Raw genomic sequence first — 20751 nt, 5'->3', positions numbered from 1 at the left:
CATACTTTATTGAAAGTAGCTCTTTGTCATGCACAGGGTAATTCAGTTCCGCACTTTTAAAAGCCGGGACTGATAAGAGATGACGCGGTCAACGCCGTAGTCATCCTTCTGCATGAGCGCGCTGCCGATTGCAAAATTACTTGCATCGCATGACGCAAAATGGCTTATCCGCGTCTGGCAATGCCAAGACCGGTGCCTCTACAAGCGATTGCTTCACCGATGGGACGCATCTTCTTGTTCGTTTGACCGGACCCATTCTGTGTCCTTTTTAAGGAGATCAGATGATGATTTAGTTTGCTCAGATAACCTTGCCATATTTATGCAAATATATAATTAGCCAACCCTAGGAATGAATTGGCCATTCCTTTACCGATTTTACCTTGTCTGGGTCTGCTCGTACACCATGTGTACCTACGATGCAACCCAGCACAGGTATCTCAGGGACCCCTATGACGCACTTTCGCAAGTTGACGTACAATTAAGCTTTCTTTAAGGTCTACAACACAGCGTCTAAATGACGCTTGTGCGACTCTTATGCGCTCAGCCCATCCTCGCCCTACTATGCACGAATACGTCGCCAAAGTAGTGGAGCGCGTAGGCACGTTGATGACGCATCACGAGAGCCACAACTCGATTGAATGTCGCTGGTGCGTTTTTCAAACCTTAAGGCATCAGAAACCACTCCCAACGCATACCGCTTGGGGTGCTTACAGCTGTTTTAGCTACATCGGACTCTCGCATGAGTACCTGATAGTAGCCATCCTTTAACTCCAACGCGGAAAAAATAGTTGACTTTCTCATGGAGTTCAACAAAACGTCTTTTCGCGGAATTGGCGTTTGACCGGTATGGTCGCCGTGTTCAGCTTATTGTAAGCATGAACCACGCGCCATCCACCTGTGGCTTTGCGCACACAAAAGGTTGGGCTGCAGTGAGGCGATTTGCTCTCACGCATATGTCCCGCTTTGGCTCGTTTGTCGAAGAACTCATCGATATAATCGACTTGTTCTTTCGGCAACGGCCATGGTCACACAGTACTTGGTGCCAGGTTCGAGGTCTATCTCGTGCCCGATGCCCCTCTCTGCTGGTAGGCGGCTCGGCACATCTTCTGGGAACACATCGCGATGTTTACACAGAACCTCAAGAACAGACTGTCTCTTTAGGCACCCCAGCCTTGAGCAGCGAACCGTTTACTTTTGTCCGTTTCTAGGAGGCTCTCATCTATTGTGGACGACAAGTAACAATCCACCAAGTTCTCTTCTGGAACTGGTGTGACTACTCCGTGAATCGTTCCTTCCTGTAATTCGACAAGGAACATATCCCACGACATCTGGGAGATTTACTATCTCCTCGGCAAATTTAAAGGTTTGCCGGAGCACCTCAACTGAGGATGCCTCCGCAACTTTGTCTTTGACGGCCTCGAACACCTCGTTCGAAGGCCCGTCCTCTTTAATAGGAACAGATCCAAAGGTCACACCCGTTTAGACGTGCTTTTGATCGTCCTAATCTATCGGGTACTCGTTCTTTGAGTCACCACAGCCGTTTTTTGTGAAGCAGGTGCCGTTGCACTCCTGGCTAACGCACCCCTTCCAACCGCACCAGGCTCTAGGCACTGTGCCGGTTCATGCGACGCTTGACTTCCTGTCAGCTCGCCGTCTACTGCCACATGCTATTAGCTCTGTGCAGGACATTCGAGCGCATGACTACTTGTCATCGTCCTTTTCACTACCCCAGTCTCCACGAGCTGGGTAGGAATTGGTGACGTTTGACATCCCGTCAACGCACCCTCAACTGTGTTTGACACGACATCAGTTGCATACGCCTCTCGCATGAGCACATCCTTTCCGGTGTCTTGCGTAGAGTTCGCAACTGTGCGTGTACGCCAGTCTATCCCTGGTTGGTGTTTGCCTAGGATGAGGTCATACAGACTCTCTATACTTAGCACTGTAAACTTCTCTTTACAAGAGAAGTCACCAAAGCTGAAGGCGAGTTCAACCTGAACTAAAATGGTTCTTAAAGGGGGGGATGGTGTAACGGGCTAAAGTTGCCCTAATGTTACACAGTGCTTTTTTGGTGTACTTAAGGGGATGGTCAACTACTAAATTAAAGTGATTAGACCCAGCACTCGGGTGTGGTGCACATTCGTGACCAACCCCTTGTGTATGTGATGCACATGGGTGCATTCACATTAGGAGGGATGACGCCTAGCGTCATCCATTATGCGAGGTATCTAGAAAGATACGCTCGCAATACATAATAGTTTTATCTACTGAGATGACATTTTTGATTGGTAAAATTAGGTTTTATATTTAATACGATTAAATATAAATTAGTCTGAAAAAAACTTCCTACTTAGTAAGTGCGCACGAGGAGCCGGATTACCGCTCCCGTGACGACACTTTACTTGAGTACTTAGTGCGTTGGGTGAGGTCGCTAAGGCGCCCACCACAACTACCTTACTGCACGCAAGAGAAGACGGTTTAACCGCTTCCTCGCTGTGCTAGGGTGTGTGTCTAGGTAAAGCGTGGCCGCATTAAGACGTGCCCGCCTACAAGTTATATTGGCTCAAGGCTGGGAAATTAATGTATCGCTAATTTTAACCTTTGTCGAGAATATTTAAGACACAATGATTGGGCTTGTTACGTTCACTAACTTTATTAGCTTGCTAATAAGACTGAGGAGAGTAGTGAGCAAGGAAAGAAATGGTCACTTGACAGACTACTACCTGGTAATAGGACGTGCGTACGCTTTAGCTTAAATCTTGGCCATTGCAAAAAGCCTTCTGAACGTATCAATTGTGAGCGATGACATCACCTTGATTACAGTTACAGCCTTTATATATTTGTGGAATTCAATTATATTTAATCTATAAATAGAATTGAATTCCACAATGATAAATTAGTATTGCGACGATGTTTGCTCTTCGTTTATAGGAAAACAACTTGTTTATGAAGATTATATTTAAGATGTTATATTTAAGATATAATCTTCATAAACAAGTTGTTTTTCTTCGTTCTGAAGACTTAAGTGTAGTGGATTTTACAGGAGAGAAAAAAAGACTTCATCATATGAAAGAAATCGTATTAGATGCATCCCGTATGATGCAAAATTCCTCTTGCACAGTACAAAAAGTTCAGGAATTAGATGATAAATTAGTTTTGCGACGATGTTTGCTCTTCGTTCTTAAGAAAACAACTTGTTTATAAAGATTATATCTTAAATATAATATCTTACATATAATATCTTAAATCATAAACAAGTTGTTTTCTTAAGAACGAAGGAAAACAACTTGGTTATGAAGATTATATATTATATCTTGAATATAATATCTTACATATAATATCTTAAATCATAAACAAGTTGTTTTCTAAAGAACGAAGAAAACAACTTGTTTATGAAGATTATATCTTAAATATAATATCTTAAATATAATCTTCATAAGCAAGTTGTTTTCTTAAGAACGAAGAGCAAACATCGTCGCAAAACTAATTTATCATCTAATTCCTGAACTTTTTTGTACTGTGCAAGAGGAATTTTGCATCATACGGGATGCATCTAATACGATTTGTGTCATATGATGAAGTCTTTTTTTCTCCGTAAAATCCACTACACCCAAGTCTTCACTTTCCAACAGCAGTCGCACGTACACCATGGACTTCCTCAATAAAGCTGTGGGTACGTTCTCCGCCGATAAATCGACTGGTAAGAGCAAGAAGAAAGATTCGATTCTTAACAAAGCTTTGGATGCCGCCGATAAATACCACGCTAAGGAAAAGGCGTCCGAGTTTGCCCAAAAACGCGTGGCCAAGCGCGAGAGTGAGAAACAAACTCCCAATTACGTTGAGAAGAAGGATAAGTCGAAGATCGACAAGGCCGTGGAAGCCGCAGAGGACTTTCTAGCGAAACAGGGTCAGTCGAAACCTCAGCACACTAAGGGGAAAAAGGACAATCAAATGGACGATGTCTTTGGCAAGGCCAAGGGTTTTCTTTCAAAGAATTTTTAGGTTTTGGTGGTCGTTTTTATTCGCATTGAACTAAATATTGTAAAGCTTAACTCGAAGTTCCGCTATTGGAGCTATGCACGTAAACAGCGCCTAAAAACGTTCTAGGGAATTGTTAAAAGTTGCAATCACAAAAGATAAATCAGCTTACTGTAAGACAGCGGCTGACTTATTTTATTAAATTCAAAAAATTGCCCGATAAAATATTGTTGCAAAATGCTTAAATGGTTAAATGTTGTAGTTGATTAGCAAGCAGCGAGATGTGCACAGCTGAAGAGCTCGACCACTGGAAAAGACAACGCCAATTGTTCAAACCCTGCTAATTCCATTCAAGTCCGATCCTTATTTGATAGAAGTCGGCCCTGACAAGCCGCCTTAGACAAGCCACGAAGCGATTCACGGCACTGATTCGATAGACTCTCACACGTAGGGAGGATGACATGACGCTGAAGATGGCTGATGATTAATAGGTATAGCGTAAGGAATGGCTTCACTGTAGTGTGTCGGCATGGAAGGGCCGTTATTAGAGCTGCCGTGTCGACTCCAGTACTCCTGGTAGCTTTCGTACGTGCTTGTTGGAACAGGATAGCTCTGTGACGGACCGTAATTAGTCCCGTTCGACTGAACAGGTCTGCTTGCCACCGGCTTGTTGCCTTGTTTCGCGAGAAAATCCTCCGCAGCTTCTTTAGCCTTGACGATAATGGACTTATCCTTCTTCCCCACGTGCCGAGGTTGGTCTTCTCTCTTGCTAATTTGCTTCTGGGCAAATTCAGCTGCCTTTTCCTTTACTTGATACTTATCCATCACATTAAATACTTTACCTAGAACCACGTCAATGTCCTTGATGCCGCCACTTTTGCTTGAGTTGCCACCATTCTTTAATGTCTCCTTGGCTTTGTTGAATAGGTCCATTCCTCGCGGTTGCGACTCAAAAATTAAACTGAATAGAAAAAAATAAGCAGGATTTTCATCAATTAATCGACCAATCAAACATTTTCAACACTTCCATAAAGAAATCACTGCTACTTCAAGAAAACATCGACACTTTTTTTCATTTGATATGCTTTCAAGAGAAATTTCGAGGGAATGAGTTAAATTAATGTGACGTTTGAAAAAGGAATTTCTAGAAACTCGACCTCCCGACTTTTTCTAATGCAAAAAAACTTTATCGTAAAAATTATGTCGCATCAAGTGCTCTCTACCTGGGTTTAATAATCATTTGCCGCTAATAAAACACGACTTGGTAGCGAGCGAATCAATCCACTTTCGAGCACGGGAGACCCGCGCGTATACCCCCGGATAGTAAGGCCCACGGCCACACGCATTGTTTCGACTCCAGCTGACAACCCCCATTAAAACATCGTTGCCATGTCCATTCGCAGCTTCGAGAACGAGCGGGCCTCCCGTGTCGCCATCGCAGACATCCGCGCTGATTACACCACCTGCACACACCATGGAATCGTCGATTCGAACGGATTTTTCGCACTCGTCGTCTCGGAGAAGCGGCAAATTAACGCGCTGGAGCTTCTCGGACATGACACCACCCTCGCTCGTGAGTCCAAAACCGATGGCCGTCGCCATCGCTCCTTCCTTAAAGTCCGAGTCGTCGGCTGCCGCAAGCTTCACGGGGGCAAACGAACTCGGTCTTTCAAGCTCTAGTAGCGCAAAATCGTGGCTAAATTCGATATTGAGCGAATAATTCGGGTGGTTCATGACTGACATGACTTTAAGTAGTTCTCCATCGTTGTTGCCACTGCGGGTATGAGAGCCAATAGATGCCCAGCGAATGTCTTTCATCGTGCAGCGCGATGCCGCAAGTACGTGGGTAGAACTAACGAGTGCTCCGCCACAAAAGATCTTGCCAGTTTCCGACGAGCGAAGTCCAACCATGTACGGCTTTTCGTGGCCTTTAACAACGGAACCTCCGAGAATGAGCTTCCGTCGAATGTCGATCGGAGAAGCACGCGCAGGCGCTGAGATCAGTGCGAATGCGCTGATCACAGTGGTGAAAAGTGCCGTCTTCATGGCTTGGAAAGTGTCGAAGTGGAGGCTCGGGGGGGCAGCTGCGAGGCATCTGAGCCGAGCAAGCAGGAGGATTTGACAGGGGCAGGAAGACTGATCGCCGAGTTATACTATCGTTTATTTCGGAGTGCTAACATATTTCTAAAATCAGGCCTTCATCTAATTGTTGGATGGGGTCATTGCTTTAAAAACATATTTGGAGTCATCGTTCCGAATGAGACTGATCGGTAATTTTGCTTTATTTCCTTAAAATGCCAACTTATATAGAAGTTACTTTTTGGATTGAAACGATGAGCATAAAACTAATTTCAATTTTGGAAAACGACTTTATTTATTTCTTAAATATTAAATTGGTCAATAAAACCCCTTATTTTTCGAGTCCCATGTTGGGCAGGCCAAATATTTAAAAGCTCTCTTTATTTTTATTATTAAGGCCAAAAAAATTTATCGCCGTACAAATATGAAACTACTGCCGGGGGACCACTTCAAAAAATTTATCCAGACTTTGTTGCTTAAGGGATTTTTGCTGAAGATTTCTCACCTGATCCTGCATTTTGAGCTGAGTATTGAAGTCGTCGGTCAAGTTCCGAGTACCTGTGTTGAGTTATGTGATCGATACGCATTTAGCAGCCGCGCCGGAACAAGGTGTGGCTATATCGCTTCCCAAATGTAATTTAGCGGGGTGTACCAAGGTCCAGAAAGGATCAATATCGATTTTAATTGAGCAATTGTCAATTTTGCGCTTTAGCGGAAAAATGAACTGTTTATTTTTAATGTGTATTCTTATTTAATCGATATGAACAAACGATGAGGGTGTGTGGCTATACCAAAACGGGGGATGTGTCTATACCGGTTCCCCAAAAATATCACCTTTATATTATAATTGTGGCAGTAGTTGACAATTCTATTCATTAGATGATTTAAGTAATCAAATCAACCCCCCCCCCCATCGCTGCTAGACGCACGAGTATGCGATTAGCAATAAGTCGCAATTTGCTTGACTTGTATATTAAGACAGTCAGAAGGTTCAAATACGTAGGAAATACCTGTGTTGATACAGTTTTTCTTTCTCTAAATACGAGGTCAATCTTAGTAGAGTACTTTTGTTGCTGAAAGTCTTTGCAAATAAAAACCTTTCTCTGCATGATGTGTACGTGGAGTATTCGGAGGCACCTTTACCTTCACTGTTGTGTATTAGATAGTACGGAGGCAGTATTTTACGAAAGGTACCCCGTAAAAATTGGCGCATATAATAAACGGCATGTGGGATGTATACAATTTTGGTATGGTGCCTGTCGCCGTTGCTAGCGATACACTGCGCTATCTCAAGGGAGGTAGAAAGACCATAATGTATTTCGGCAACTTTATTTATATTTATCATCACAGGCACGGTGACAATAAAACAACGTTTTTTTTTACGGCGACGTTTGTACGCTTTTGCGCTGATTCAAATATTCATTCGCTACATAATTGAGAAGTCGTCTAGCTTAATTTATTATCATATGTCTATCTCATATCAAGAATTTTTGTCGATTGATTGAATCGTAACCCTCACTATTTGTCTCGCTTTAGCGGGACAAGCCTGTACCTGCATGTAATGGGACACTTTACGCCTGCGCGATCAAGCGAGCTCCAAGTCTATCCACTAGGATGTCTGATAATCATGAATTCTGTGAGTGTAAATACATATATAAATATGTATCTGATCTCATCAATTTTACCAGTAACGTCCGACTTAAGGTAATTTTTGCTAAGCAAATCAAGGATCTCTTCGTCATCACTACTAAAATCATCCCAATAAAAAACGTCGCAAAAGAGGCAAATCTTTTGAGTAAAGAACAGCCACAACCGACAGCAAGCTTGATGTGATCCAAGCTCTAATTAGTGCAACGGGGTAACTCTTCTTTTGTTAACCGTAATATGATGTGTGACACAATAAGGATAAATCCCTAGTTGTACAGTTTACGACACTTAAAAGCAGCAACGTCAGTGGCTCTGCAAAAATCGCTAAGGCTTGACCTGAATACAAATTCCACAGAACCGAAGCCTTTAGGAACAAATAGTGTATGCCCTAAGCTTCCCTCCACAAGTCTCGGAAATTTACTATCTCAACTTTTCATGGAGCAGTAGCACCGCAAAAGTCATCTGAATTTTGGCATTTTGCCCAGGCCGGAGAGAACTTGGCCGCCTACGAATAGGGTTTTTATCCTGACATATATTTGATTTTTTGCAGGTTATTATCAATAAACTGTCAGCGAAAACCATCAGCAAAGCCGCAGTTTGATACTCACTATTTATCTTGTATAACAACCACATTCATCAAAATAGAATTGAGCACACGTCTGAGGGATTTGTAGTACTCAGCTTTTCCGGTGAGACCATTTCGGCAAACGTCCATGTATCGTAAAATTTTCAGGAGTGCCGAAAGATTTCGTCATAAAATATCACTTTATGGCCAGCGGCAATTATGCGCTCCTCTATCATTCCAACTTGCATTTTGAAGCCCGATTGACAGGCCATACCTTTTCTGGCACAGCAGGTTGTGCAATCCACAAGGCATATTTTGCATTGCTCCTTCAGGCCAGCTTCCTACAGTCCGCGTTCTTCCAACACAAATTTCAATCCCTTTGCCTGACCACGGAGCGTTTTATCTAGATGATCATCAGCAAAAATCATTTTCTGAACGACTCCGTTTCCCCACGTCGTTGCACGCATCCTTGGCTGCTTGCCATTGCTTGACAGATTTATTTTGCTGGCTCGAAGGGCATCGGGTGCAAATGCACTGTGGCTAGTCGCATTGTCGAGCGCAAAAAGAGCTTGACAGCCTAGAAATTTTGACTCGAAGATTGGAATAGCCAAGTCACACACTTGTTTGCACAGTTTCTCCGATGTCCACCACTCGTCAGGCTGCGTGCCACGATGCATGATGATGCATGCTGCTGCTGGTAGGTCAGGATCCTGAGCAGCCTTTTCTTCAGCAAGTTCTAAATGGCCGATGAAGTTGCAGAGGAAGTCGCTGACGTGAATAATCCTGCCCTGCCCTTTTTCGCAATGGAAGCTCACCGTCTGGTAACCAAAGACATTTAAGTCCATCATGAGCTGCAAAAGTACTTTTATCATGAGTTACCAAGATGAGTGTAGAGATGCCATTATAGAGGTTCAGGTGATTGCAGTGAACTTTGTATGTTATCCTCAACTTCTTCCTTCCCAGCAACAAACGGCATCTGTGCCTCATAGTCAGCCATTCGCTTCAAAAAGTGCTAACGGTATGCAATGACATTGTCCTGATCATGGTCATCAATGTATTCCGTTAGTCACTTAGCGGTACTTGATGTCAAGTGAATGTAGCCAGCGTGTCGCAGTCCTTTCAGAGATTCTGGGAGATAGGCGTATCCAAATTGCGGAATGATGTTCTAATTAGAATGCGCTGTCAGAGCTGATACTTCTACGCTGAACTTATTTGCTCGAAGATACTGTTGCAGGAGAAATTTGCAGTCTTCATCCTGCAGACAGCTTCTCCGTTTTGCATGATTCCCGTCCGTGACAAAGGCAATTCTACACCCTAGGCAGACTGTGGCCCAAGCACGCAGAGAGCGTGCAAATTGCCCCCCCCCCTCCCAGCACCTTCCGCTATCAGTGTGGTAACTGCTATTCGGGCATATCCAGAAATTCTTTTTTACCAGCCGAAGCTAAGAAATCATTCCAGGACGCCGGTCTTCAACGACGTAGCCAGTTTTTGATAGGGTGGCAAGTGTGTTAATCGTTGTTGTCATTCTCTTCCTGGTCCAGACTGCACCATCCTCATCGTCATTCTCTTCGTCACCCTCGTCATCACCCTCATCTTCAACCTCAGCTTCTTGTAAAGCTGGTCCTGCAACAGGAAAGTATTTAAGCAAAAGATTTCAGCCAACGGCAGCTTTCCTTAGTTCAGCTCTTTTCTGTCTTTGAGTTCGACGTGCACCACCTGTACACTGGATTGCCCTGTTTTGGTTTGGCTGTAGTTATAGTAGATGTAACGGGGCACTGCCGAATTGTACTGCTTCCGTACAAGTCCACTTTGTACTCCTTAAGTGCAAGTGGGGCCACACGTCACTTCACGTACACTAGTACGTGCAAAGGAAGACTCTCTCTTAAAACACTTGCTTTAAAGACGGTCAAAAGTAAACTGTATTTTATACAATTAAGTTCTTCCGATTCTATCTATTTACTTCTAACTTAATCATAAACTAATACAAAACATTTAATAAAGTCCTATCTGTCTCTCTCTTTGCGCGCGTCCAGTGCTGACTGGACCGGCGGAGCTAGTAGATATAATGGCCAATATCTACGAATGGATAAGCTTTCCGAACATAATTATGTAAAATTCATATTCTCCAAATAAAATCTACCTTTTAGATAATATATTAATTATCAACCTTCAAGTATTCATTTCATGTAACAATACACCCCGTTACGACACCTCTCCCTTAAACGACAATTACTCTGACTGTCATTGAAAAGAGTGGTCATTATAAGACAATATGTATAATGACCACTTAATTGAAAACGATGTTGATTGGTCAAAATCATCATTTACAATTGTATTGCATAGTCCATGCGGTCAGCGAACATGCAGCCGCAGGCGACGCATTATTGTCTCTTGCAGCAGACATTTCGTCTGCCGTAGTATCCTCTTTTCCCGCAACACTAGATGTTGCGAGCAGGTCGACTATGAATGCGAGTCGGTCGAAATGGCCGACTCGGGGAGAGCAGAACAGTCGCCTGATCATCGTCAGGCGGCTAACTATGAGATTTTGAAACCACTCTTCAATCAGCGTTGCTGGGTAGAGGAGCATAAACGGTCATGAACTGGCTTCCGCCAGCTCCGCACGAACGACAGCCATTGTGCCGCCATCTTGTCCCCCGATCGAAGGGGAGGGGGACGACGCGCCCTCGCCGGGAGGTATGCCGGCCGTCTTGGAACTCCCCGCATCCTAACCAGTCTCTCCTAGGAGTGCGGATGGGACGGGCACTAGCTCTTGCCTCCCCTCTCCCATCGCACACGGGACGGGGGCGACAGCCCCAGACGAACCCTTAAACGTGGCCGTTCAGTCGGAAGATTCTATGTCGAAGCCAACTGCTGACTTGCCCACGGCATCTTCCGTGCCCGCAGGCGTACTGTCTCCGCGAAGGGGGGGGAGGAGGCCGGACCGGAGGGCAGTCGACCAGGACCTCCCCTCGTTCTTCACCGCGCTCAGCCCAGTCTGCCGATCCGGCTCGCGTCCGACCCACACCACCGCGGGATATGTTCGACGCCCTTACCACAGAGATGGCCGCTTCGGCTGGGCCGCCATACCTGGACGTTTGGCGCCAGACCATTCAGGAGCTATTTTCGCGGGAATTTGCCCAGATACCGGTAAAGCTGGAGGAGATGCCAGCAGAGCGCAAACGGTTTCCGAAGCTTACGGGCTCGGAGTTGACCATGTTCCTGGATCTGTTTCGTCAATGCTTTGTACTGTCTTCGGGCAGTTACACCGAATGGACTCGTCTGGCCCATCAGCTAAGCAAGGAGGTCCTACTTACTAAGTGGGCTTTCAAGGAGATTTTACGCAAACAGGCTAGCCGGCACAAGTGGGCCGTGGCTCCAGTTCCTCAACAGTGGTCGCAGGTTGTGCGTAAGGGAGGGCCGAAAGGGCCTGAATGTGATGTGGGCAAGGGACGTCCCGTGTTCGAGGACTTTATGTTTGATCCAGCCAAGTTTTCGGTGGAGGAAGTTACGAAGCTACGGGCTATCTGTTCGACACGTCTGAGCGTACCAGGTGCCCACCGTTTACGGGAGGGTACGGATGATGAATGGGGCATCCTCATCGGGATTGCAGAAGGGCATATAGCGTGTCGACGGATGCCCGATTTTATCCATTCTGTCTTCAACAGTGATGAGCAAGTTCGGCTCTGCCGTACCGTGCAAGCCCAGGTCGAAGGACAGTTGGTTTTACATCTACATCATGGGAGAGAATTGCCCATTGGGCCGCGGACAACGCATGCCATCACGGCAACAATATTGGAATCTGCGGAAGTTTTGCGGGTCAGCTTGCCGGATTTGCACCGATTCCTTGGACTGTCCAAAGCGATTAGCTACAACAGAGCTACTCGATCCATTCACTTTCATTTTTTTCGCGAGCTACTGCCGCGAAAACCAGGATGTTCTCGTCCCGTTCCAAGGGCGCGTGTACACGGTCGAGAATGTCCACTAGCCGGTGAGGGGATCGGTGTGGTCAGATCAGCGTGGTCCCGACGGGCGTTCCGGGCACCCGAGGGCGGAGTACACTGTAACGCTTTCCAATTTAACTCGATTTGATGATATTGGACGCTTCTTCGCGTATTTGCGCTTAAAGATACCGACAGAGTTTGAATTGGAGGACATGGACACATGGCCACATGCACCCCAAACTCCCGCACTTCTACCGCATGGAAAGTAACATTTCATTTAGCGGGATGTCCAACGTTTCTACAAGGCATCGTACGAATTCTTTGGTTCGGGACACAGATCATCGTCAGGCATCCAGACGTCGGACGTCGCCTGCAATGTCTGCAGTGCGGCACTCTCGGGCACCCGGCGTCAAGGTGTCAGTTCTCGGATGCTCAACTGCGCGGTCCAGGTGGGCTAGAGGTTCTTGAGGCTGACCTCCAAGGGGTAGAAGACCTCGCCAAACCTTTCGGTAGCCCGGAAGAGATGCGACAGATGGCGCAGCGGCGTCTAAGTGTGCAGCAATCGGCCGATGAGGCGGCACAAGCTGCGGTGACGCCGGCGGCGCCTGCTGCTGCTTCCTCTCCTCCGCCGGTCTCCGAGCCCCAGACGACTGGAATCCCTGGGTACTCGGTGTACACTACTCGGGTCTTGCACGAGGGGTCACCCCCTCCTGCCCCGAAACCCCGGCCCGAGCATCCGTGGTTGACGCGCCCCAATCGAAGTGGCCGCAAGCTCAAGACCCCAGTTTCGGCTACTTTAACCAGTGTAAACGTTAGCAGCGGCGGCTTTCATGTTTTGCAGGATCTAGACTTGGACGAGGAAGAATCCCCGGCTCCATCGGGAGGAGGAGAGGCCTCTGGTTCAATCCGGGAGGCTTCTGCGTCCACGCTGATTCCAAAATCGTCCGGTACGAAAGCGACTCCTCAGTTGCAACCAAAGGATTTAGCGCGTAAAAAAGAAGCCGGAGATCGAGGCCCGGCGGTAGTCACAGCGGGCCCAGCTTTGCTGACCCAGCAGCGACGGGAGCGGTTGACTTACGAGCGGCTCCTCAAGTAGCTGCCGGACGAGCAGCGATACCCACTACCAATAGAGCCCAAGCCGACGGTTGCACCTGGACACCTAACGGAGCTTCTTCGCATCCTCGGGCTTCGTGAGGTGGTAACGCCGGCTACGGGCAATTGTTTGGCGATTTCGCTCGCTCAAGCTGTCGCAGAGTCTGCGTTGACAGCCCCTACAAAAGATCTTGAGCTCTTGACAGCCTGTATGAAACGAGGCATCAAGTGTTCAGGGCTATTAAATTTGGAGGAACAGTTTCCTCACGACCAGAGAACTCAGACCCTCGTAAACGTTGGCAGGGGATGGTCGAGTATGACACGCAAAAAGTCGGCTTCCCAACTGCGATGGTTCTTGACCGACTATGCGGCCACCCCGTCGGACAGGACCTCGGTGGTGCCTGCCGGTTGTTGGGGGAGGGAGACATACTGGGTATGGCCGCAATTTTCTTACAAAAAGACATTTTTGTCCTCCAAGGAGAGGCAGGCGCTGACAAATGGAGCTGTCGGAAGTACCACCCGTTAGCGCTTCAGATTAAGGGGCGGGCGGTGGCTTCCGCTAAAGAATATCCACTTTCTATACTGGCGTGTATAGATGAGATCCAAGCGACGAAAGTGGGAGAATCTCCAGTTCCGCCTTTGGTGCTTCGATGTGAGGGCAACCTCTATTCGGCATTAATCCATACGGACGAGGGGTCGACTGGTTAAACCTGACGAATTTATTGAACGAAACGAAGGCAACGATGCAGCAGGGACCCGGTCACTGTCAAGAGAATAACAAAACCACAGCTGGGCAGCAGTTAGAGGAGAAGCGCTCCAGCAGCATGCCGTTGGTGGATGATTACCAGCCAGCCAGTGGGTGTCATACGGATCTCGTCATATACAACGCGGGAGACGCAGTATCACCGCTGCCTTCGTCTCCATCATCCCAATTAGCTATCATGCCGGATTCTAGTGCAAGCGTGGGGCCAGGCAGGTCCTCAGCGGCTCGCAAACGGGGTTTCAGAAGCTCCCCTCCTCTTCTGGCGGCGGACGGAGAATCTGACTTCGACGGACGGAATCTCGCTTCTCACAGAAAAGGTCGGGTTCGGTCTGATGGCAGCAACCTTTGTTAACAGATATGGAAGAAAGAATTGACCGTGATGACTGGCCCGAGCTCTGGCAGTCACTTGGTGTCGAATGGCCGGCTTCGACCTGCACACCGTACCCGCTGGTCTACAGTGACCCAGCTGAGTGAGAAGCGGCTGCACGTTTGGAGCCTGAGATGCTACTACATCACTCCCGCCGCTTTTTCTTTCCTGGTGAGCTGTTGGATAGTCTGGCTGACTCAGTTTTTGTACTATGGACGGAACGCTGGCGCCAGGAATGCTTATAATCGGGGCTGTCAGCGTACCGCCAGAAGGTGACGGATCAACATACGGCTAATTGGATCGACCAATGGATTGCCCGTACACAACTGTGCCTACCGACGTCTCGATTAGCACCACTCCTTGACAATTCAGATGATTGGCGGAAGCTTCGAGAGGTCAACTACGCAGCAGACGACATTTTACGCTTGTGCGACCCACGACGACGTGTTCGCCTGAGTCACCACGTACTCTGCGCCATCATGTTTGACAGCGAGATCTTCGCGCTGCTGGGGACGGGCGTGAAACCGCAAAGCACTCCCGAGCTCCTCCGAGGTCATTTTTGAATGCTACACACGAATACAGCCTACAAGGACGCATATTACTTTTCCGGTTGAGCCCAAGTGGACTGGTGTTCGCTGGTTAACTTCTTTACTACGGCGCTGGCTCCTGCGGAGCAGCAGTTCTTGCTCGAGTACTAAGAGCAGCTCACAAAGGAGAACTTTACATAGTATCGGAGATCCGGTCCTTGACATGGCGGACGCATATGGCCGTCATCGCATGGTTAGGGACTGGCCGACTCCGGGACTTCACGACACCCTTGCGTCGGCAGCGCGAGCGGGAGATCTATTCTATATATCCCAGAATGTGCGAGGTTTAAAAAAACCGTTCAGGACAGTTGGTTATCGGCGTGGCGTCAGGCGCCTCGAATACTTCGCCCGCAGGCTTGGTGTCTCCAGGAGACTCACGTACGCACTGAAGATGAGGCAGCGGAACTGCAATTTCGCTGGGCCCGGTTGTGGGGTCAATATCTGAACCCACATGCTCCAGCTCTATCATTCTGGAGTATTGGATCGTCCAGCTGCGCTGGGGTTGCCATCCTTCTCAGCCCCCATGCTGCGGGTTTGGCTTCGGTCTATCAGCTGGGACGTTGGTCTACTCGGGCTATAGCAATTTCTCTTGGAGGAGATGTTCTACTCAACGTTTACGCACCCATATTACGGCACGAGCGGGAGGATTTCATTACATCTCTTATCGACTGGGAACTGGACGCCTCACGTGCTATGCTAGTTGGAGACTTTAATTGTGTCCAAAGTCCTCTGCTAGATAGATTTGGCTTTCACCGGTCCCACAGGTCGGAAAGCCCGGCATTGGACGCGGTCATCGCGAAGATGGGTTTGGCTGATGCGAGAGTGCTCAGAGAGCATGCCGATGATGAGGGTTCTGGGGACCCTACCGAACATTTTACGTACTGGAGCGGAAACAAGGCTAGTCGAATAGACAGATTTTATGTGCCCGCGAGTTGGGTAAGACGAGTCTCATGGGTCGAGGCGCGGGTGCCACCCAATCATTTGGACCATCAGGAAGTGGTGTTACACTTGCGCGTCCTCGGCGGGCATAAGACACCTCTTTATGGTCGAATTGTGAATTATCCGATTTTATCGTCTGACCCCGGCAGAGTTATTACTGAGCTCATCGAGGAAATGGACGGAATGGCTATCGGACAGGGTGTTTCACCACTGACGTGGGACCGAGATGTCGACCAGTGTCGTCAGTGCATTCGACATGTACGCAGGCGACTTAAAACAGCGCCGTACGAGGTCTCGTCGCCATATTCGGAGGCGAGCAAGACGTAACTTAATCTCTCGGCCACAATTTATTTCGTGCAATTTGGAAGAAGCACGGCAAGAACATCTTGTACGGCTTGGTCAACGTCTGGCCAGGACATCTGACCAGGTACGATGGTTTTATCGCAGAGTGGCTGATTGGTAACGCGATCACATCGTCACGACCGTAGCGAGGCTCCACGGCGCACTTTTCTCTCGCAATATGACCATCGCGGATAAATTTGCTTCGGAATGGTCTACAGTTTTAGGGGTCGTCCACCGCAAGGATCCCAGCCGATACTTACCCTCGTCCATCCGGCGTTTCGTCAAAGTTCCCCCCTGCAGAGTCCTATCGTCCGTCGACAACCAGACTCTGTTGTCTGATGTTACGGAAGCAGAAGTCCTAGCAGCCGTCTCAGGACTCAGCCGCCACAAATCGGCTGGGCTTGATGGACTGAATAATGATTTTTACAAGGACACGTCGGCGCTTTTAGTCCCTGCGGTGGTGCAGCTCAGCAACCTTATCATGGCTGGCGCTGATCCCCCGCCATCGTTTCTGGAGGCTTTGATTATTCCTTTGCGGAAGAAGGGAGACTCGGCGGATGCGATGGATTACAGGCCGATTTCTTTGCTACAAACCAGTTACAAGATTTTTGCCAAGGTGTTGGCGACAAGATTGCAGCGTATATTACCCAAGGTTATTGGCGATTCCCAGCAAGGATTCGTTCACGGCCGCCAGATGTCAAAACTTGTCATGATGATGCTTGCCCAACTCGCGTCGGCAACATCAGATGCAACGATAGAGGCCGTCAACAGCAAGGTGATACTCCTGTTGGACTTTCGCAAGGCTTCTGACACGGTCGATCGTGAATTCATGTACGAAGCCCTGCGACTTTTTGGATTCGATGAGAGATATGTACAGCTAATAACTAGGCTTCATACTGGGACTTCGGCCTCGTTCCTTGTTAATGGAGAACAGTCCCGTCCGATACCCGTCATCTCTGGCATTCGTCAAAGGTGTCCGCTAGCTCCGCTCTTGTTCCTCATCGTGGTGGAGATATTGGGTATAGCGGTGCAACAATCCCGGATCTGACGAGGCTTCCAGTACCGGGTGATCATCTAACTACGCACAAGTTCTCGGCGTTTGTTGATGATTCAACAATTTTTCTCGCCAAGGCCAGTCAGCTTGACCAGGCGCTTGCACTAGTCTCTCGCTTTGGAGAGTTGTCAGGTCTTGAGGCTCAACCATCCAAGAGCAGACTTATTTGTCTTAATACGGCAGTACAAGTTTCAGACATGAAAGGAGTTCCTGTGCTAGGGCCAGCGGAAACGGTGAGGTACCTGGGCTACGAAGTGGGTACATGTGACTTGCATAATCGTAACTGGGCGCTACGTCTTCGAAAACTTCAACGACGGCTAATGACCGCTTCCCGAGTGGCAACCAGTGTGGAGAATAGGGTGTTGATTCTAAACTCCATCATCCTCCCGTCCGTGCTGTTTACGTCAGCGGTTTTTGACATGCCAGAGTGGGCTCGACGGTCTATTCAAAATCTCTACAAACAATTTTTGTGGGCTCATGCAACTACAACAGATGCGAGCCGTCATAAGGTTAACCCAGGCTTGCTCTTTCCACCTAAAAAGGCAGGGAGTGTTGGTTTGGCCTCTTTTGAGGTGGCCATCAAGACGCAACGGACTAAGCACGCTCTCCGGTGGCTTACGCAAGCTCAGGACAAGTATTTTGGTGCCTGGTGTACCTGGGCTTATCACGGTCGGCCGAATTCTTCGAGTTTAATACTCCATCACTGATCTCCGATACACGCGGAAGCTCCCTGTTTTGTGGCGCCGAGTAAAGATTTTTGGGTCCATGACTTAGACAGACTACTGCATCCAACGGCTGCGCAGTCCGTCATGCTAGGGGACCGGGCCCGAACATTGACTCCGACACTCCTCCAGGGTGCAAGTAGCTGGTGGGAGGGGGAGGATTGGGTTCTGTCGTTCCATCATACGTTTCCAGAACTGTCAGTGCCCGCCGATCCCCAGCAGGAAGCGCTGAGCCGCTTCTGGGGGACCTTGGGTTGGAGCACTGACCCGTGGATCCGGGATGTCAAAGGCCTACCAATGAGGGCCTCCGCCTACGACCGTATTGCGACATGCACCATCTCGGACTTGCACATTCGGCGGACGGGGCCGGCGGAATTTATTTTTTACATACGGCCGGCAGGACCTCGCTCTATCCATCACTCGCAGCCCAAATTGCGGCGTTGGGCGACATCAATTTTGCTCGCTTCTCCATCTGTTCCCATTGTGGCGGAACTAGCGCTCGAGCCTCCGTTGTCGCTTCGACATGCACCTCCATTTCAGTATGATTACGTCTGGTCGACTGTGCGACCGGGACGTGTGATCGGGACACGTAAGGGGCCTCACGCCTCAGCAGACGGATCTGTTCATCTGCAGCAGAGTGAAGATGGTATTCGCTGGTTTTTCATTTCGTCACTACCAGAGTTGGTCACACCTTCAACTGGGGATCGGTCCATCTGGGACAGGAGAATGCGCCAACCACGGCGTGGTTTTTTACTCTCATCCCCGCCATCATCGCTTTCCTTGGGCAGTAGCCGAGACGGTCGGGAATCCGTAAATTCGTTCGAAAAATTTACGGCAGGCCTTCGCGCTTCACAAACGCCAGCTGGCGGGCGCGTTGGCACCGCTGTTGCAGCGTTTAGAAGCCGTCGTTAGCCAGGATCCGTGGCAGCAAGACAGACAAATGCTGCTCATGAGAAACCAAATCCTGTTCCAAGCAGCGACCCCCGCCTCCAAGTCATCCGGGAGCTGATTATGGATCCGAATCCTCTGTCGGGCCGGTAAAACCGGCGCGTGACGATTCACACTACCGAAGAAGCGGCTTGCTCTCAACGGCCGCTCGTCCCGTTCACCGGTCCAATGACCAATAAGCACGCCCCAGCACGCCCGAGCCTCGGGGCACTCCCAAAAGATGGGCCGACGTTTCTTTACAGCCGTGACACTCTGCCAAAGCCCGACAACTATTGTCCGCGTGTCGATCGGCATGGTAGAGGTTCAGTTGCTTCGTGGCGATCCGGTAGCACGTCCAGACTTGATAGTCGGAAAGGCCATTGGAATGTCGCCACACTTGAGCCGGACCTTGATGGGCGGCAGCTCACTTATGGAGTGAGCGGAACGACGCTGTCTTCCGAGGGGTGCAGTCGACGGCTTCACACAGCGCAGCGCGTTTCTGGGAGCTAGGGCTCCGCCATCTTACCGCGTTGGCGAAACGTGAAGATCGAGGCCCTGACACAGCGGTGGTCGGGGCGCTCGTACATACCTGTTTAGACCTATTTGCTCTCGAACCTCGGGACGGATCGGTGTCTTCAGGCGACAGCTACGACGCGCTACCATATCCGGAGCTTGTGTCCTGGCTTAGGAGGTATCAGACATCTTGCACATAACTATGTGTTAATAGATGGTCATGAAAGCTCTATGAGATTTTGAATGAGGAGACTCAATCGGATAGACGTGCTAACAGCGTTAGCTATAGCATGTTTGGTTCCGACGATGAGGAAAATTCCTCATCGCCAGCACCGTCTTCCGTGCCGTCACCCGCACTTATTTCTGTGCGTGGTGATGCCGATGGCGTAAGCTATCGTATCAAAAGTTCTACTGGTACCCCTGCTTCAGTGGGCACCACTCAGGGGAGTGCAGACAATAAATTGTCTCGTCTTGCCCCTGAGAAGAAGCCGTGACTTTTGCCTGAACGGCTAGTCAGTAGCTTGTCTGAGAGACAACTTCTCACAATAACATCCCTTATATATTCCGAGAAAGCTGAATGGCCTTGATCCCAGCGCGAAGAACTTTATCTTGATGTTTTCCTTAAGAATCGATGGAATAGTGGCAACAACAAGCGAGATAAAAGCTCGTTGATGCAAGTTTGCGTTTATTCGCAATGTCAAATACATTGGATGCGAAGCCTGGCTTCAAAGACTTAACGCGATATCGCGTTGAGTTGGAAAAACGTACTCCATACGGTGCAAGATTTTCATGCGTCGGCTGTCTCGTGAGGCAGGACTTCCATGCCTCACTTGGTCGATCCCTGCCGTGTTGTATCTTCAACACGAAACGGGTGAAAAGGGAATGTTTGTTCCCTATCTTCGCCCTGGGGGGGGCTCGCATCTCTATCGAGATGCGCGTTTCTATTGACGTTTTGCAATCGATTTACAAGCGCCAGGGGCGCGTTTCTCGATAAAACTTATGATCCATCGGATGAGTCTCGTCATACGGACGTTCGAGGCCCTCAACGTCAACAAACAGCTGGGAACGAGGCTCCCATCTGTCATGCGAAGGTGGATAATCGCGCCAGAGACCAAGATAACTCGTTCGCTATCCCTTCACATCACGGTGAGTAACGATGCGTTTCACACGAAAACGTTGAACACCAAGGGAATCTACCGATGGTTGTGGTGGAGAAGGGAAAATTAGATTCGACC

At 48.6% G+C, this 20751-nt stretch overlaps 3 protein-coding genes across 3 annotated transcripts; 1 reads left to right on the top strand and 2 right to left on the bottom strand.

Annotated features, from left to right (window-relative positions):
- Positions 1-3648: 3648 nt before the first annotated feature.
- On the top strand, positions 3649-4002 carry CCR75_009672 (uncharacterized protein; the record flags this gene model as incomplete). Its single annotated transcript, XM_067967711.1, has 1 exon — positions 3649-4002. One exon carries the CDS (start codon positions 3649-3651, stop codon positions 4000-4002), a length of 354 nt encoding a protein of 117 aa, XP_067821724.1.
- A 417-nt stretch (positions 4003-4419) lies between these two features.
- On the bottom strand, positions 4420-4911 carry CCR75_009673 (uncharacterized protein; the record flags this gene model as incomplete). The annotated part of the gene is made up of 1 exon (XM_067967712.1): positions 4420-4911. One exon carries the CDS (start codon positions 4909-4911, stop codon positions 4420-4422), a length of 492 nt encoding a protein of 163 aa, XP_067821723.1.
- A 303-nt stretch (positions 4912-5214) lies between these two features.
- Positions 5215-6024, bottom strand: CCR75_009674 (uncharacterized protein; the record flags this gene model as incomplete). Its single annotated transcript, XM_067967713.1, has 1 exon — positions 5215-6024. One exon carries the CDS (start codon positions 6022-6024, stop codon positions 5215-5217), a length of 810 nt encoding a protein of 269 aa, XP_067821725.1.
- Positions 6025-20751: the final 14727 nt, after the last annotated feature.

Source organism: Bremia lactucae, linkage group LG2 (assembly GCF_004359215.1).
Source record: "Bremia lactucae strain SF5 linkage group LG2, whole genome shotgun sequence".
Classification (NCBI taxonomy): domain Eukaryota; phylum Oomycota; class Peronosporomycetes; order Peronosporales; family Peronosporaceae; genus Bremia; species Bremia lactucae.
Note: the sequence above shows the minus strand (reverse complement) of the source record. Positions and strands in the feature narration are given on the sequence as shown.